The sequence below is a fragment of the Scylla paramamosain genome, chromosome 6 (assembly GCF_035594125.1).
Source record: "Scylla paramamosain isolate STU-SP2022 chromosome 6, ASM3559412v1, whole genome shotgun sequence".
Classification (NCBI taxonomy): Eukaryota; Metazoa; Arthropoda; class Malacostraca; order Decapoda; family Portunidae; genus Scylla; species Scylla paramamosain.
The window spans coordinates 29362071-29381996 of NC_087156.1; the positions used below are offsets into that span (position 1 = coordinate 29362071).

The following is a 19926-nucleotide window of genomic DNA, read 5'->3' on the forward strand; positions in this document are numbered from 1 at the left end:
ACTTTATGGTAGAAACATGTATATTTCTTAAGTAATACGAGTGATGTGTATCAACGCATATCTTTCTAAACACTGTTTTATAGAGAAATACATATTTTATGAATGGTGTTTAGCACTTCCAATCTATATTTCTAAAGCACTTTCGGTATATTCACTTTAGAAGGGGAAATACGTACTTTGTGATTGTTATATAACTTCTAACCCATATTTCCGAAACCCTTTGTCCTCTCGCTTCTGTCAGCATTATTTTCAAAGGCCACAGAGATCATCTATTCCATGTCATATTCTCTTACCTAAATCATGACGCTGTTTACACGTGTATCATGAATTGTTTACGTGTCCTTGTCCTGTGTATCACAAACTGGATGCCTCAAATGGGTAATTTTTTTAAAAACTTTATCAACGCGAATTTTGAGAAGTCCTTCGTCGGGGAGTGTGCGGTTTGACTGCCTATAAACATTGATATGACGCTGTGAAAACTTAGGTATCAAGTTTTCATCAGCAAACCTAGGCACTGTGAGAGGTAAAGACAAGCCAGGATAAGGTGAAAAGACTGCATTAAAGAAAACATGTAAGACAAAGGAATAAGTGAAAGGATGACACAAGACAGAAACACCTGGAAAAGTTTCACAAAGAAAAAAAAAAAAAAACTGACTAGGAATAGAGATTTAAGCTGGGAATTCATCGATTGAATATTATATAATAATACAAAAAAGAGAGAGAGAGAAAAAAAAAAAAAAACAGAATTTAGTTCCTATACGTACGTGTAATGATTCAGGAGATATAATATAAATAAATTAATGTCAACGCTAAATTCTCGTGATGGTCCAAGACTACGCTACGACCATCAAGAGTCGTGACGCTAGACCACGATTATGGATCATGATAACACTACGACTGCTATTACTAGCGCTGTCGTGATGATTATCGTGATTGTGTACAAGGGGCTTAAGACAATGCAACGGTAGTGTTTACATTCTCTCTCTCTCTCTCTCTCTCACACGAGCGACAAGGGACTCACATTTTACTCCCGAGGTATTGTGTGAAAGAAAATCTGGCTTGATTATGAAAATGAATGGTGTTTCCTTCTACATACAATGCAGCATGTTATTTTCTTTGCCATATCTTCTGGAGGAAGAAAGTATGTATAGAACAAGGAAGAGTTTGTAGTTATGAGGATCTCTGGTGCACAGGGGTTTCTTGAAATTATATCCACTATGGCTACTGTACTAAATTTTGCAAATTTAATACAGGAACTTTTAGGTAAAGATTCATAGGAAAAAGCGAAGTAGCTGTGACGTCTACCGGCCTAAAGGGAAAGACAGACCATCGCAATCTTGTCTATTTCATAGTGTGATATAAACGAACACAAGACACTTTCCTCATTAGCATACATACTAGCAATGAAACAATATTCCACCTTTTGCTAGATTTAATCGAAGTTTAATTTTATTTCATTGGACCACTATTAAGAAAATCTCTCTCTCTCTCTCTCTCTCTCTCTCTCTCTCTCTCTCTCTCTCTCTCATCCCAAGTAGATCTATTACGGTTACGAGAATGCTACACAGTTCTCTCACTAACACCTTTAAGTTAGGTACTTTGAAACAGTCGCGTTTACATCTTTGCGTCAGGCTTTATCCAGATCTCTGGCTACGCCCGTGACTGGATCTTAGTTTCACGAAATATATCCATCTCTTTCATTATTATGCTTCTACCAGCGATTAACGTTTATGCAGTTTGTTTCATTTACCCTTTCATAACCAACATAGGATGCCCCATCCTTAACTCAAGGGGATGTTTTCTTATTTCAAATGAGTCATCTAAGAAAACGATGCACGTTCGTGTTTCTTCGATGGGTAACATTAGTAATATTACAAAACTAAAGCTATGTCATGAAATATGCTATACACACATCGTTGGTCTTTTCGTTAGTTACATTTAATTTTTCATCACGTCGGATATTTGTTCTAACCTGAATAATTAATTAAAACGTGAGGCAATCTAAGTACCTCGTAGCAAATTTACTATTTCTTCTCCCACTAATATTTGTTTTCAGTTCAACAATAAAATCTGTTTCTACGTAATGCTATAAACAAAAGTTACAACATTTCTTTACCATTTGTTGTTCAGACGGGACAACGAATTTCTAAACTTACATCCACTTTCATCTGAAAACACAAACAGTTCAGTTACCACATACCTGCATATTTCTCTTTCTGTCTCCCCGTGACTGCCAAAGTAATCCATCTTCACGATCAACACCTCGGAGATCTATGGCCTGGAATAAGCACACAAAACACACGCAATTTTGAACGAAAACAGAGAAACGAAAAACAAAACAGAGAGAGAGAGAGAGAGAGAGAGAGAGAGAGAGAGAGAGAGAGAGAGAGAGAGAGAGAGAGAGAGAGAGAGAGAGAGAGAGAGAGAGAGAGAGAGGTGCGGGATTGGGAGGGGAAAAAGGTGGGCGCGACTATGGGGGAAGGGAGAGAGGGAATCAGAGATAAAGGGGAACACAAGATATATTACAAAAAATGGCAAATATAGTGGACAGACTGTTACTGAGGGCGCTGTTATTTACAGAGATAGCGGAAGAGGGAGGGAAAGGGAGAGGGAGGGGATGACGGGACAGGAAGAAAGACAGAGAGAGAGAGAGAGAGAGAGAGAGAGAGAGAGAGAGAGAGAGAGAGAGAGAGAGAGAGAGAGAGAGAGAGAGAGAGAGAGTTAACTAATGGACTTAAATGTCACATAAGTTATTAAGAGCTTGATAAAAGATACTACTTGTATTACAAATATAGAAAGAAAACCAGGCTAACTAAAACAAGAGTAAAGTAAAACAAAGTACCACAAAATTCATAACCTCTCTTGACATAAGTAAAATTAGTGACACATCAATAAGGATTACCTGCAGCGATAGAAGCAATAATGATCATAAATAAATTAGGCAAGAAATGTTTGCGTACAAGGTAACATTCTTCCCGCCATGACGAAGTTAATCCATTGATCTGCTGTATCTTAAACGCTACCACTAATTTTCAAGCCTGTATTGAAAACTTCTGCTCCATTATACTTACCTAATATAAATTTCAATCAAGCAGCGATCCCTCTGAACCAGCATTATCTCCAACACCTGATCAGGTTCAATGCAGCAAACTTTTTACATTAAATACCATGAATAAACTGGGTTTTATTAGTGGTTGGAGTATCAGCAGGAACTTAAAATGCTAAAAACCTGGCAGAACTTACTACAACATTGTTTGATTCACTTTCACCTTCGTATACTTTTACCAATAAGCAGTTAACACGTTTTCATTCACTATCTCCGCTCCACAGGAGGATAAACTGTAAGAGGGTCCATCTTTTATTTATAGGTGCTTCAATATTGATCGGCTAATGAAGACATCACGTTGGGCGAGAAATATGAGTTTGATGCACGGCTGAGTAATACAGGGGACACGAATTTACGAGCATTATTATTTCTCGGGGGAATGTGTGAAGACTGGCAGGGCAGCGGAGGGTGCAGTGAGCGAAACAGCCCGCCACTCGCGCCTCATTAATCGCAACCAAGGCTCTACGTTACCCTTCACCCAATATAATCCTCGTTGTTTTTATCAGATAAATAGACTAGACTTTTACCTTTGCGGGAGTGACAAGCACGGGCGCGAATGGATGCCCACCAGAGGGGTGAGGGGGTGGAGGAGTGTTGTCATCGTGTCAACTGTTATCCTACTTAACGATACGACAATTCTGCAGATTTTTCTTATCAATGTGGCACTTTTTTCATTAATTTGACGAAAATAAGCACGGTTAGACTGATGTAGATAAAAGAAAGTCTATGCATTATTCTAGTTTCTGGAGAACAGGTTACGGCATGAGAGACATGATAATTTTAAGCTTGCCGTAGTAGGAGGGAGTAAACAATTAAATAAGAGAAAACTTACTTGCCTAGGTGGACCAGAGGGCAACAAACTCCTTAAATTAAATTTTAACAAATAATTTTTTTGAACATGGAGCAGTGATTCAAACATAACCACTATCTTGTCACAGTCAATAGCGGTGCACAAGTGGGATGGAGAACGAGGCGCGGGATGGGGACGCTTGAAGGGAAAAGGAACTGTTAAATAAGAGCAAATACTCATCACAATATCAGACTTTATTTTCTTCTGTGCTTACAAACACATGAGCATCAACACGATGGTCTGGCAGTTGCCGGACCGACGCGAGGGTGTGGGGTGGAGGTAGCCAGCAACCCGTCCCCGCTGGCCGCCCCCACGTCAGACCCGCGCCGCCACGGACAACAAGCTCGCCAGTCCACGACTTACTTTTATGGTGGGAAACAGATTTTTTTTATTATTATTATTAATCTTCCACTGACTCACAAGAATAAATTATAATGCTAGCACGTGGATACTGTATGATTTATGGATGTCAGTGTGAGGGTAGGTGGTGGGGGGAGGGAGGGACAAAGTACCGTGGATGCAGTGAAATTATCTTACAGCACTTGCAGTCCTCCCAAATGTGGCGGGCGAATGTCACTCGTATTAACATGTACAGTTGGCAAAGAAACAGAAAATACGAAATTAATAAAAATCAACAACGATTGGGGTGGTGATATGGTTACTAACAACCAAAAACAAAGTTGTCTATTCGTGAATGCATGTCCACTGCTTAACATTAATAATTTATGCTTCACTTATTGTTTATTGTATTATTTTTTATTTTGTTTTCAATACGAAGACTTCATACAAAAAATGTTCATCACATCTCGGGGAGCTGCACACCTTTCATACAAATACAGCGATTGGGGGCGGCAGGAGGGTGAGGGAAGAGGAAGAGGACAAAGGAAACTGGATTAAAATTAGCTCAAAATTTGATATCAACTCGTTCACGTGTTTACACAGAATATATTATGTACACACAGCACGAAAACGTTCATCTTTTGTTATAGATCCTGTCTGTTTTACATGGAGTGGCATGGATAGGGCTTAGAGCTTACAGAGGAGAGGGCGCCTTGGGTGAGCGGCGAATGACCGTCTAACCCATAGGGAGTGGAGTCAAGGGTAGGTGGATGGGTGGGGTGAGCAGGGGCGTTAGGGTGATGAGGAGGACGATGTAAAAAAAAAAAAAAAAAAAAAAAAAAAAAAAAAAAAAAAAAACAGGGAGAGATGCATCCAACAGGCTCCAGGTAGTGTGAATCCTCAGGAATATCATGCCAGAATCGCTCCTCTCGCCATCTTACATGCGATGGCTGCAGGCTTGGACAACGCTACTCTTGGCAAGGGACGTGACGCTCAAATGTCAGGTTAAAACTCGCTTGACACACTAGTTTCCTCCGAGACTGCGATTCTAACCTGGTATCAGTGAAACATCGTAGGATAAAATGTATTTACAGTGATGTTACTTTGAGGTCTTCCTCCGATGGTTCGTGAAAATGAAAATTAAAATAAAATAATAAAGATTAAAAGTCGACACTTATTTTGCAGACTGCAACAGGAAATTTGTAACAACGATATCCTCTAGTGTTGCTTGGTAGTGAGAATAGGCAAGTATTTACAATATGTTGAGAATGGTCGTGTGAACTGCACAACAGCACTGCAATGCCAGCCCATCCTAGGCCAGACAAGCAGCTCGTTGTCATGAGCAGCCTGTATGCATGTAGTGTATGGCGAGGGCCGAGAGGCACGCGGCCTCCTTCGTGGCCACGCTCTGGTATAAGGGAGAAAGGGTGGAGGGCAAGGGCAGCGTGAGTTATAAGTATTTACAAACAGTAATGTACTCAGTCACAAGTTGGCTTGTCTAGCGACACTGGGGCAGGAAAGGGATTTTTGGGCGGGCGGGCGAGTGGGTATATTCACAATAATGTACATCTTTTGGAACTTTTGCGGTTTTAGTTTTTTTTTTTTTCTTTTTATATGATGACCGGACTTTGCAGTGTATCGATGAAATATTTAAGTGAGTTGTATGACGGCAAACGAACGATGCTATTAACTGTAATGAAGAAACAACTTTTGCGGTATGATGACGGCGTACGGAGGGAGTCACTGGTATGAACTCGTGAGAAATGTTAAGAAAACACAATCATGTGAATCGGTTAAGGGAAGTGTACAACGCTCACAACCTCTACTACTGCAAAATGACCTCTAATTCTCAAATCGACTCATCAGCCTAGTTGGTGCTGCGAAAGGTCCGATCAGCGGCAACTATTCTGCCTGCACTCACAAAGCTAATCACCACTTCTACTGTTGTTGCTCCTGCGTGTGGCCAGCTTGGCCGTTCGAGTGGCCCAACATAGCATAGCGTCACTTCCCCTGAATGCCGGCTACTAGTACTACCGCTAAATAGTACGTCATAATGAACTTGGAGACTGAAGTGAGATGACTATCACTATTGAGTGTCATAATTAACAGGTTCCTGCGTCCTGCGTCTCTGCCCGAAATTTAGTAAAACTAGACTTTTGCCTAGCTTGGGGCAAACTGACTTACTAGATCTTATTGTACTATAATCAGTTTGGTCCTCCCTTCGGAAGATATAAAAGGAAACAAGGACTTTCACCAATATAAAATGGCTTCCTATCAGGCCGTGAGGTCTCCAGTCTCGGTAATACCCACTTCATGTCACTTCACATACCTGTCTGCAGCTTCAGTAATGATTGTTTCAGTCACAGTGCAGATTCACCACTATCAGCGTATAATCCATGGCTGAATAATGTCATACTAACACGGCGGATGTTACAAGCTTCGAGACAATACTGCTCGACTCGTCTGGGTGAAGCTGACTGGTAGCTACTGAGTCACGTGACACCTTTTCATCCAGCGATTTCTCAACACCGCAAATTGCGCATGATCTAGAACTGTTTATACATGTATATATCGTTCTTGTATCTATTCGTCATATACATGGTTTTAAATTCATATATATACATTTCAAATGTTTGTATTAGAGTAATGCAGGCACATATGTTTACGTACAATACTACAGTAGTAGATTACAAAATGATAGAAAATGGGGATCACGCTTTCTTTGATTCACCCGTAAAAGAAAATTGATGCCATACTCATCAGATAATAAAATAATTTTTTGCCTTTATATCACTTGGTGTAATTACTGGTGTTATTTGTGCACTTAGTTGCTTGCACTATAGTAGCACATGATACTGTATGTTTAATTCAGTCCAAACCCTATACATCAAGTGAACGAAATATTTCCCTCATCTTATGCCTGCAACATGTGTGGGTCTTACACGTGCCACGAAAACTAATCAAAATATACATACATACGCACACACTAAAAAGTATCAGGCGACGATATTTGAAACGATTCCGAGCTGGAGTTATGCTTTGATTAACTCGGGTTGATTCCCTGTGGAGAACTAGAGCCCTGACGAAAAAAATGTTTACACTACTGAACTAAAGAATCGGACAAGTGCTCTTAACATGACAAATCTTTTAATTCCGTTGACCTCATTACCTCAGGGGACCAGACCCAGCTTTAAACCGTATTTTATCAGGGATCAGCATCGAGGTAGTCTACAGAGGCCACTAGATATAAAAAAAATTGTGTCAAAAATGTTTTTCGATATTTTTCACCGTCGTCTCCCGGCGGTCCCTGGCGACTCAGGACACCGACCGACAACCTACCTCTCGGGACGGACCTGCAGCTTCGGGTTTCAGGTCAAGCTTGATGGAGGTGCATTCAACACTGGCTTCCCTCCATTGCGGTACGCACGTTCATTGGTGTTCCGAACAGTGACAGGCAGAACAATTACTCGCTGCGACCTACTGACTCTAAACTTCGTTCTTACAGTTAGATGATGATGATGATGATGATAATGACGATAATAATAATAATAATAATAATAATAATAATAATAATAATAATAATAATAATAATAATAATGATAATAATAATAATAATAATAATAAAGACAATAATAAATTAAAACATCCTCCACTAGTTTTTTTCTCTCCAAAATGCGAAATATAACATTGTACTGAGTGAAAGGGAGGACTAGATCCTAACCAAAGAGATACAAAGAAATAATTGCACCAGACACTTGTGGCGCGCAGCTGTTGTGACATGTCTGGGCTATCGAAAATCAGTATTTGACGGTCCGCCTGTGGGTGGCGGCTCCGCGGCGGTGCGGCCGGCCAAGGGGTTGCTGGATCGCCGACAGGGGCAGACTAGCAAGACCTCCTGGCCTCCGTCAGGTGGCCACAATGATTCAGATGTCTTTCAAATCGCAGTTTCATCAGCATTAGAAATAGAACCCACTCCCGCTCTCCACTTTACATAATTTGTAGACAGGTACACCGACTAGGCTCCGCTAAGGAAGCCATGTGAACTACAGTACATCATTCTAAGTTAATATCTACACTTACTACAGGAATCAGTATCTCGTCGCCTAAAGTTCACAAATGCAAAGCAATTATCGTCTGTCCTGCTCGACTCAGCACTCCATGTCTCGAGACCTCGTAGCTGGACGTCTTGCCTGTTGAGTTCGTGATACACCTTGATCACGCTCACTCAGTTTTCATTTACCTAGCTGAGGCGAAAATATATTTACATGTTTTAATTTAGAGATGAACAAATTATAGCTGTGATGGAATCAGTCAAGTGCCACACCTTGAAGCCTCGAGCTGGAGAGATGAGTCGAATACCGGACAGCACCCGCCGCCCGTGTGGCTGGCAGCGTCGCTCACTTATCACAGTCAACTCCCACGCAATTGTCAGAAAGCCCCGAGTTCGAGGCTGGGTACATGAGGAGCCTACTTTACTCGAGGCGGAGGAAAATCTGGGATGAAGCACGAAAACTGCATGACATGTTGTGTACAGCATATCGCGAGTTTTGGGAGAGCGGCTGAGGGGAAAGGGAGGTATGTATATTGGAGGCAAGCTGAGTAAGCGCTAACGCCTCACACCCCCTCTAGGCCACACCAACGTAGGTTTATGAAAGCCGGTCCCCCCGTGCTTGCTTGCGTGTGTGATTATGTTGGTGACTGATGATAACGATGACTGCCAGGACTGGGGCCTTACCAACACTAGAATGGATTTTCAACGCACTGTTTAAGCACCGCCCGGCTGTCCCACTGCCCACCCCACAACGCTTCACAGTGTTAGGGTCTGGCTGGGTGCCACGAGTAACAAGGAACTACAGATCGCAGCTGAGGCTTGAAATAATGGACAGAGAAAACAGAATCACGGCAACAGAGCAAAGTTGACCAAATTCACCTCAACTTCCTGGAGTTCCATTCCGGGTGCATCACTGTGGGAATCTGATAGGTAGGTATTTAATTTCGTGCTAATAGTAAGGACAACAGAAAAAGTCTATCGCCAAGCGTGAATGCGGCATACAGATCATCAAGTCAATGATTACTCAAAGTGAAATTAACTTGACGACAGATTTTGTAGTCCTGAGCTTGGAGTACGAATGATAATGGCATTTTTCTTTTCTTTCTTTTCTTTTTTTCTTTTTAAATCAGTGTCTAGGATATTGTAAGGTGGCGATCCCATGTGTTCCTTGACGCATAACGGTCACGGTCAGGCTGAGATCAATATGCAAACCGGCTTGATATCTTCAATGGGCCTCCTGTGGCCTCCCCCTGCGAGACATGAGTGAGATGGGGGTGTCTGGAGATGCAGGGGAGGCGGCAGACGAGGCTACCGTAGAGTACTGAGGTGAGGGTGCTTGACGGCTTCATACTTGTACTAAAAAAAAGAGGCTTCGAGTAATTTGTTGAAGTTCCTCGAGGGTGTCCACGCGCAGGTCCTGCACGGTGGGTTGTCGTGTGCTCCGCTGTGAGGGATGCTGGGCTTGGAGTGTTCCCAGGCTTAAGAACTGTTTAAGTAACTATCTGATCTGTCTGGGGAACAAAATTATAAGTGTTCACATTGTACTGTTAAGGAACCAGAAGTTACTTTCTTCCACATCAGCGACGACGCTCCAAGCAGTCTGCATTTACTTAATTCTCGACTATTCTTTGGCAAAAGTCTCAAGAAGTTTCTGAAACTTCACATAAAGACAATGCATTTCATAACTTCTGCGAAAACACATAATCTCAAAATGAACTCTGAAGCCTCACATTTCTTTTCTGTAAACATAATGCAATCTCTTGACAGATATTTTTGTTTTGACATAAATCAAGACTGTTATAATGAATGTTACTTAATGATTAACGTCACGTCTAGATACAACTTGTCCTCTTACGTAATTTTCTTTTCCATTGCCAACCAATATATGGCTTATTCTGTGACCCGCACGCACGCGACACTATTCTTACACACCAAGACCAGAGTTCTTGTAATCACTCTTGTCTGCTGTCCGTGTTGATCTCTTTAGCATGCGTCTCACTGCGGACAGATCACCACTACTGGACTGAGGATAAAAACCTTAACTACAAATACTAAATATGAGGAGAGTTCGGGTGCGTCAGGCGCAGCGGTGCGGCTGCAGCAAGACAAACACGAGGCTCTCCGGAGCGCCGAACCCGAAGGCGGCGGGCTGGGGCTGGAGTTGGGTTTTAACACATTCATTGTATCTCCAGGGAACTGTAGTATATTTCCAGTGGTGGTGAAGTACATCATCCATAGCACTGGAAACTTGGATGCCGATGCTCAGATGCTGTGGTAGTGTTGCGTTGGCTGGGGAGGAACTCTGATGCTCCATGCGTCCCGTCATGCTCGAGGAACGCCTGAGTAGCGGTGATGAGGATTGGGCGGGAAGTGCCCAGCGGAGGGGGTTGGTGGTGCAGGTCCGGTGAACTGGTGCCCCGGTGCAGAAAAGGGTTGTGGAGGCTGGCAAGAGGGAAAGGTCCTCTCACCGGGTAGGATGTATCGGCGCAACTACTCCTGCTTGGTGGCCCCGGGGGAGTTTGGCTCCTGCTTGATAGAGTTACTCCGTGATGCCGCGGACGCCCCTGCAGTCTGGCTGAGGGTGTACAGCGCCGAGATGTGGCGCTCCTCGTCGCTGAGCTGCGAGTTGGCCATCGCCGCAGACATGGAGAGCGCCGGGTTGGCCACAGCAATGATGTTGCCCTGGCTGGAGGAGAGCACCTGTCGGAAGAAGACTCGTTAGTGGCTCACGTGACACACACACACACACACACAGAGTCAGGCACACACACACACACACACACACACACACACACACACACACACACAGAGTCAGGCACACACACACACACACACACACACACACACACACACACTCAGGTGCACACACACACACACACACACACACACACACACACACACACACACACACACTATAAGTCTTGTAGTCCGGATGCTGCCTATCATCTTTTCCTATACAGAATGGTTTTATTCTATTTTCTTTCAATATTAGCTGCGCGACGATATTGCTGGTGTGTGTGTGTGTGTGTGTGTGTGTGTGTGTGTGTGTGTGTGTGTGTGTGTGTGTGTGTGTGTGTGTGTGTGTGTGTGTGTGAGTGTGTGTGCGCGCGCGCGCCTCAAAGTTGTGTTGAAAGTGATTAAGTTTCTTTAGTTGGTAGATTAACAACAACACTTTCACTACTATTTGACACATCCTTAATCACTAACTACTCTGAAACATTTCATCTTGTTCTGCAGTCACCTTTAAACATTATACTGGCTAGAAATTGTAAAATTTATTGCAGACGCTTATAAAGATTTCTTACATTATTTTAGTGTCGAGAATCGTTGCATATCGCAGGGGAAGGGTTAACTGTACGTGTATGTATGTGTGTACGTGCGTGCGAGCGCGTTTACCTACTTGCACTGACAAAGTTATATTTTCTTAGTTGTAATATACAGTGTAAGTTACACCCGTATCTCAATTTATCCTGTCTTTCCTTCAGCTGATGTATATTCTTTGCTGCTATCACCTTTTCACAGTGTGTGTGTGTGTGTGTGTGTGTGTGTGTGTGTGTGTGTGTGTGTGTGTGTGTGTGTGTGTGTGTGTGTGTGTGTGTGTGTGTGTGTGTGTGTGCACGGGCATTACGTATATAGGAATGAGGAAGAGTACAAGGAAGGGATCGGATGGATGGATGAATGGATGGTTTAGGTTGTGGTTGGGCTGAGAGAAGCGCCAGACAGGGAGGAGGAGCAGGACGTCTCACAAAACCTCCCTCTTGCACAGGCCTCACATGTGGGGCGGGGACGAGAGGGATGCAGGAACGCAGTGCTATGTAAGGTGAGGATACAAGATGACAGAGGTCGGGGCCGGAGAGGTGACGGGGCGGCGAGGACCCACCAGCACACTCTCAACAGGCAAAAAGTAATGAGGAATCAACACATTACCTTCCTCACCTTATTCTCTGGGTAGGAGAACATTTCTGAGTAGGTGGTTGGGGGGGACACGAGTCTGCCCTGAGCGGCCGAGGTGGAGGTGGGCACTGTGCCTGAGGGAGTCGAGTTGTGCTTGGCCCCTACTCCGTCCTGTTGCAACCCCTGCTGTGGAGGGGCGCGCGGGTAGGAAGAGGAGTCTTGGTTACGGGCGCCAGAGACAGGGTCTTTCTGTTGGTTTAGGGACTCCTTGACCACACGGAGACCTTCGTCGACTAGAGTGTCCTGCACCAACTGCTGTAGGTACGACTGGTGACATTAGAGGGGAATGGTGACGGGCAAGCGAGAGCTGAGGCGCGAGGGGGTTGGGGAGGGGAAGGGGCAAGGACATGGACGAGGTAGGGCGAGGTTATGTTAGGTGTGGTGAGAGATAATAGACTGCTAGGGATCTAAGGGTTGAGGATAACTGTAGTGGAGATAGTGAAGGATGAATGACAATACAGACGTTTAGAATAAATGGGAAGAACAACAGGGTGTCTAGTGCTTAGGGTGAGCAGTGGAAAAATAATAGAGATAGAAGAGACAGAGGAAGCAAGCAACGAGGCATGGCGAGATGGAATAAGGAAGGGCGAAGCTGAATAACGCCATAAGTACGAAAGGCGAGATGAGGGAGGGAGTGAGAGAAAAAAACATAATAAAAGAGGTTGCAAAGGAAGAAAAAATGCTAATCATATGAAGGAAGGTGAGACTGATGATTAATATGAAAGACAGAGAGAGAAAGAACGGCAAAAAAAGGAGTGACAGGGAAAGCTGACAGGGGAGAATTTAGGAGCGAAGCAGCAGGTGGGCGAAGCAAAGGAGGGGAAGGGTGGGTGGGTGAGGAGGATGTCGAGAAGAAAAGAAACTAAGAGCAAATAATATCGCAATTTGATTAAGGCGAGAGAGAGAGAGAGAGAGAGAGAGAGAGAGAGAGGAGAGAGAGAGAGAGAGAGAGAGAGAGAGAGAGAGAGAGAGAGAGAGAGAGAGAGAGAGAAGAGAGAGAGAGAGAGAGAGAGAGAGAGAGAGAGAGGAGAGAGAGACTGGCACTTCAGATGCAAAGGAAAGCAGAGATCAGAGTAAAAAAAAAAAATGAAGATGAAGAAGAGAAATTACAAACGTTTGAATTCATGGCGGATATGGAACAGACGATGTGTGAGAGAGAGAGAGAGAGAGAGAGAGAGAGAGAGAGAGAGAGAGAGAGCGAGAGAGAGAGAGAGAGAGAGAGAGAGAGAGAGAGAGAGAGAGAGAGAGAGAGAGAGAGAGAGAGAGAGAGAGAGAGAGAGAGAGAGAGAGAGAGAGAGAGAGAGAGACGAAACAAAAATCTCACGCATTAAAACGAATGACGTCGATACAAGAAAAATGTGAAATTAAAGATAAAGAAATAAAGAAAGATAAGAAATAAAGTAGAGAAGAGAAGCTTGATCCAACACTGATGGTGGTGCAAAGAGAGGGATAATGCGAAACGATAAAGAACGCGGGGGAAGAGATGAAAAATAAAGAAGGGGAGAGAGAGAGAGAGAGAGAGAGAGAGAGAGAGAGAGAGAGAGAGAGAGAGAGAGAGAGAGAGAGAGAGAGAGAGGCTAAAGGATGAAGATAAAAGTAAGGAGAAGGGATTATTGATAAAAGTAAGAGGCAAGGCAAAGAACAATACGTGATAACTAGAGAGAGAGAGAGAGAGAGAGAGAGAGAGAGAGAGAGAGAGAGAGAGAGAGAGAGAGAGAGAGAGAGAGAGAGAGAGAGAGAGAGAGAGAGAGAGAGAGAGAGAGAAACTAAGGAGGAAGAAAAGAATGCAGAGAAGGGAAGGGATGGCGTCGGGGGAAGGGGAGGGGAAAGATGAAAGTAAGGAGGAGAGAACTAAATGGAAGAGAAGGGGATGACAGCAAGATGGGAGGAGGCAGGGAATAGGCTGGGAGGGAGGGAGGTAGGTTGGGATTCGGGATATGTACAAATTTACGTATTAGTACCTAAACTAGACGGCTTAACTCTACTGACCTGACAGCAATGAGTGTCCTGGGCGTGTGACTCAAGACAACGCTGCCTCACTACTTCTGACCGGCGCACTCGATACTGACACTGATGACTGAGCCTGGGCAACCTACTCTGCACCTGATCGCCACCTCGCCACATACACAACACACCTGGGTCCGCATTCTCAAACGTTTCAGCGTCTTCCCTCGACTATTTTAAAAAGATTGTTGTGGGAGTTACAGGAAGTTTTCAAGTGTATTTTCATGATTGAAGTGATAGTTTGACAAGAATTCTGATTGTCAGTAAGAAGAATTACCAATGAGAACCCGACTGACTGTCTCTGTGGCCTTTGTAAATAGTCTTGATGAGAGACTAAAGCGTTTCAAAATACGGGCCCGGAGTCCCCACTGTATTTAGAAGATCACCTGATCAATGGCACAAGTCACAGGGTCGTCTGGTGTAGCATTGCCTCCTCACCAAGGGTTTGGCAGCAATCTTGCACAGGTAAAAAATGTAACTTTCTCTTAATCCTCTTCACGGAACTAGAAGTGAAATCTTGATTTTTTTTTCTATTTTTTCTTCTTTCTTATAAACTCGCTTGGGTGAATCCATGATAAATATTTGAAGAATTCAGAAATATCTTTGTGTGTATGCTGTGCATGTGATTTTTTGTTCGTTTTAAGAAGGAAACATCACCAATTATGCTGAAAAAAGTAAGGATCGAATATTGTATACACTTATAATTTTTCCGTTTGATGAGAAGTTGCAAGTTGTTTGATTTACATGCCAGACATAACACAGCACTTTTGAAATTGCAGACTCTTTAATCATTATAAAAAAATAGTCTGGGATACATAATTAGACAATATAATTAGACAGATATCAGACTGCTGCTGATCCCGTGAGGTGGCAACCCTGATGCTTCTCTACACAACCAATGATGCACACTGGTGGTGCACATCAACACCCTCACACTCACACACCCACACACCTCACGCAACTAACTAGATAAGTGTGTGATTACCCCTTGTCCACGCCCCCCGTCAACCTTAAGAGCGACAACACACGCCACCACACGGAACAAACACACAGACCCACACACACACGAACAGACGCACAGACAGACAGACAGACAGACAGACAGACAGACAGACAGACAGACAGACTTCAACCACCTTGCTGGGTTCAATAAACAATATGAGAAAGGGAGTGTGGAAGGTGAGTGAAACGATTTAATAACCTGTGTGTATAACGTTTTCCTCTTCAGAATAACAATAACAACAATAATAACAACAACAACGAACCAAAAAAGAAAAAAAAAGAGAAAAAAACGCAACAGCATCATGGCGCGCATCGAACAAGCACTGAGCGAACGCATATGCACAACTCAAAAAAGAAAAAAAAATCGTAAAAAAGCAAAAAATATTGAAACATTCATGACATATCAGAGAGCCAGTGAAAGATAAAGGGAAGGGACTCGATATACAAAACACGCACACATGCACAGACACAAAAGTGATAAAAATAGGAATATACACACCGACAAACACAAGTGAAAGAGAGAGAGAACTGAAATCATGAAAAGAAATTGTTTAAGCAAGTAACACCCCACACACACACACACACACACACACACACACACACACACAAAAGGGAAGAGAGTAAACATGGAAGATAGACAAACATAAAAGAAACTCTTAATAATATATTTCTTTCCTTCGTTAATATTGAAAACAAGCAGAAGGAGGGAGAGGGCAGGCAAACATTTAAGGAGAAAGACGTGAAGATGGAGATGAAGTAAGAGAAGGAGGAGGAAGAGGAGGAAGAGGAGGAGGAGGAGGAGGAGGAGGAGGAGGAGGAGGAGATGAGGCAAAGGGGATGAAAGAGAAAATGTCAAGAAACAATACCGAAGAAACGAGAGAAAGCGAGAAAAAGAGAGAATGAAACTGAGATGACGTTTGATGGAGGAAATGGAATGGAGAGGGAAGAGAAAGGAAGAGAGAGGAGAAGAAGAACGCGAGGAGGAGAACGAGGAGTAGGAGAAGGATGGAGAAAAATAGTTGAGGGGAGGACAGTAGATGCAAGAAGAAAGATGTGGAAAGAGAGAGAGAGAGAGAGAGAGAGAGAGAGAGAGAGAGAGAGAGAGAGAGAGAGAGAGAGAGAGAGAGAGAGAGATTCATATAGCGAATGAATAAAGTACAACTTACAAAGACTACGAACGGAGGAGGCGGTCTCTCTCTCTCTCTCTCTCTCTCTCTCTCTCTCTCTCTCTCTCTCTCTCTCTCTCTCTCTCTCTTTCTCATCCCTACATATACTTCAATTGCCTCCTCTCCTCTTCCACCTCCTCGTTCTCTTTATTATCTTTTCCTCCCTACACTCCTCCCTCCCTCCTTCCCTTGATCACCCTCACCCTTCGTGTAGAGAAAAAATAAGATAACTTGAGAGAGAGAGAGAGAGAGAGAGAGAGAGAGAGAGAGAGAGAGAGAGAGAGAGAGAGAGAGAGAGAGAGAGAGAGAGAGAGAGAGAGAGAGAGAGAGAGAGAGCAGGAGGGGGTTTTGATAGGAAGCAATTAGGTGGCAAAATTAATCAAGAGTTCAGGTTCAATTGAAAGCTCTCCCACGCAGGCCTGGGAGAGGGAGAGGGAGAGGGAGAGGGAGAATGAGAGGAGGGGAGGGAGAGGAAGGGAGGGAGGGAGGGAAGGCTGAGAGAAGGGAAGGATGGATGGATGAAATGAAAGAGGGAGAACAGGAAAAGATAAAGAGAAGGGTAGAACAGGACACAGAAGAAATGAGAGAGAGAGAGAGAGAGAGAGAGAGAGAGAGAGAGAGAGAGAGAGAGAGAGAGAGAGAGAGAGAGAGAGAGTGTTGGTGGGAGATGATGTTATTACTGCTGTTATAATGAAGTTGTTGTTGTTATTGTTGTTGTAACTGTTGATGTTGCTTCGGTTGTTGTTGTTGTTGTTAATATTGATGTTATTTGTTATTGTTTGTATTGTTGTTGTTATTGTCGTATAACACTAGCCCCAAAAAAAATCAGAAGCAGCTGTAACAAGAACAACAACAACAATAAACAAACAAACAAACAACAGGGAAATATAATATGGAAGGAAAATTTTTAAAAATGCTCTCTCTCTCTCTCTCTCTCTCTCTCTCTCTCTCTCTCTCTCTCTCTCTCTAAACCCTAGCTCCATATATTTTTCTAGAGTTGGTAAAAGACAGGAGAAAGACGAGAAAGGATGGAAGGAAGGAAAGAGGGAAATAAAGATGAACATAGAAAGAGGAGAACGAAAATGATGAAGATAGAGACGATGTATGTAAATAGATAACAGTAATGATAACAATACGAAAAAAAAATATTGAGAGAGAGAGAGAGAGAGAGAGAGAGAGAGAGAGAGAGAGAGAGAGAGAGAGAGAGAGAGAGAGAGAGAGAGAGTGTGAGTGTGTGTGTGTGTGTGTGTGTGTGTGGGCAGCAAGGGGAAGGGGAGGGAGGTCAGTAGGCAACGCAAATATTAAGTATCCAGTCTCACAACTCTGACCAATCCCCTGGGGCCCCGTGGGGGGAGGAGACAGGGGAGGGGAAGGGTGAGAGGGAGTGGATGGGGAGGAGGGAGGGAGTGGCCTATCGCAGCCCCCTGGAACCCTTGCTACGCCAAACAATACACTCGCCTTCCCCTGATCCCCAATGCATTAATCTTTCACTTTTATTCAGCGGTTTGATATATACGGATTTTTTCCCATTTCTTTGGCTATTCTCTCTCTCTCTCTCTCTCTCTCTCTCTCTCTCTCTCTCTCTCTCTCTCTCTCTCTCTCTCTCTCTCTCTCTCTCTCTCTCTGTCTCCCTCTCTCCTTCCTTCCTTTTCCTTTTGTTCTTTCCTTTTACTGTTCTTAGTTTTCCTTTTTTTCATATTCTTAGGTTTCTCTCTCTCTCTCTCTCTCTCTCTCTCTCTCTCTCTCTCTCTCTCTCTCTCTCTCTCTCTCTCTCTCTCTCTTCCTCCTCTCAGCCTTGCTTCCTTCTTTCCTTTTACTCCCCCTTGTCTTCCCTTTACGTTTCCTTTCATCTCGTTTTCTCTATTCTTTCTCTCTCTCAATCATATACTCTCTCTCTCTCTCTCTCTCTCTCTCTCTCTCTCTCTCTCTCTCTCTCTCTCTCTCTCTCTCATATTCTTTCATGCCTTCCCTTCCTAGTTCCCCTAATCCTTTCCTCCCTTCCCCTCTCTTTACTTTATTTTCCCTTCTCTTCATTCTCCTTTTTATCCTCTTCCTCCTCCTCCTCCTCCTCGTTCTTCTCCCTAGGAACAAAATGGCTGGTACATTGAGAGGAGGCCGTGAGAGGGACGTGCTTGTGAAAGATGGAGGGATGGGACTCTAAAATTATGAGGAAGATAATTTGATGAGCTGATCAGTATTACCATCAGAGAGAGATAGAGAGAGAGAGAGAGAGAGAGAGAGAGAGAGAGAGAGAGAGAGAGAGAGATTTTTTCTATAACAAATCAATGGAAACGGTAATATTTTCATTTATTATTCAACTTTTGATTCATAGCCAAAGAGACAAACGTAAATTAATGAAAATATGAATTTATAAACACGCCAGACAACATGGATGCAGAGACAGGCATGCAGACAGACGGACAGACAGACACAATGACAGGCACAAAATGACCAAACAGGAAAGCAAGAAGGCAGAAAATCAAACAAAGAGGGAGAGGAAGAATGGAAAAAAAAGAAAGAAAAAAGAGGCAGGGAGAGATCGCGAAGAAAAGAACGGATGAACCATGAAGGAAAAAGAAGACAAAACAAAACACAAAAAACGGAGAAACAGAAGGAAAAATCCAACGAAGGAGAAAATGTCGAAGTGAAAACACGGAACACAAAGACACAGGAAAAAAAAAATATTCAAGAAAAAGGAGGAGGAGGAGGAGGAGGAGGAGGAGGAGGAGGAGGTGGAGGAGGAGGAGGAGGAGGTGGAGGACGAGGAGGAGGAAAGGTAGAAGAAGAAGAGGAGGAAGAGGAGGCGAAAGTTTTAAGTATGGGGTGAAAGAAGGGGAACAGAAAAAAATGAATAAATAAAAGAAACTTGAGTAGAGGTAAGAGGGAGATGAAAGAGGTGAGGGGAGAGGAATGAAAAGACTCGAAACTTGCAAATAAATAGTAAAAAATACACGAAAAAGAAATAAAACATAAATATATACATAAAAAAAGTGAAATGCGACGAGAGAGAAAATACAATGGAGAGAAAAAAAGAAGCAAAGAAAGAAGTGAATGAAGAAAATACATAAAATCCTCGTGAAGAAAAGAAATAAAAAATACCACAAAGGAAAATATGAAAGAATAAGTATTAAAAAAAAAAACACAGAAAAACATGAATATAGATAGAAAGGGAAAGAAAAGAGAAAGAGAAAAAAAGATGTAAACGAGCAAATTGAACGAATGAAAAACAGACAAAGCCAAAAAAGGAAGGGAGAAAAAAGTAATGAAAAAATGAATGATAAAGAGAGAAAAAAATGTAGCTGCACCATGAAAAAAATAGAAGGTGAAAGTACACAGAAGCAAATAAAGTAAAAAAAAAAGTAAAAACAAAGAAAATATGCAATAAAAACTAATAACAATAAATAGAGTATGATTCCTCTTCTACCACCGTCACCACCACCACCACCACTACCAC

At 43.0% G+C, this 19926-nt stretch overlaps 1 protein-coding gene across 1 annotated transcript in view; it reads right to left on the minus strand.

Moving 5' to 3' along the window:
• Window positions 1-4132: 4132 nt before the first annotated feature.
• LOC135101067 (NGFI-A-binding protein homolog) overlaps window positions 4133-19926 on the minus strand; it is a 152794-nt gene continuing 137000 nt past the window's right edge. Inside the window, exons 13-14 of the mRNA XM_064004640.1 lie at window positions 12274-12567; window positions 4133-11046 (exon numbers count right to left, since the gene is read on the minus strand). Of these exons, the coding sequence (XP_063860710.1) occupies window positions 10837-11046; window positions 12274-12567 (504 nt within the window). The 3' untranslated portion in view covers window positions 4133-10836. The remainder of the gene's footprint in view (window positions 11047-12273; window positions 12568-19926) is intronic.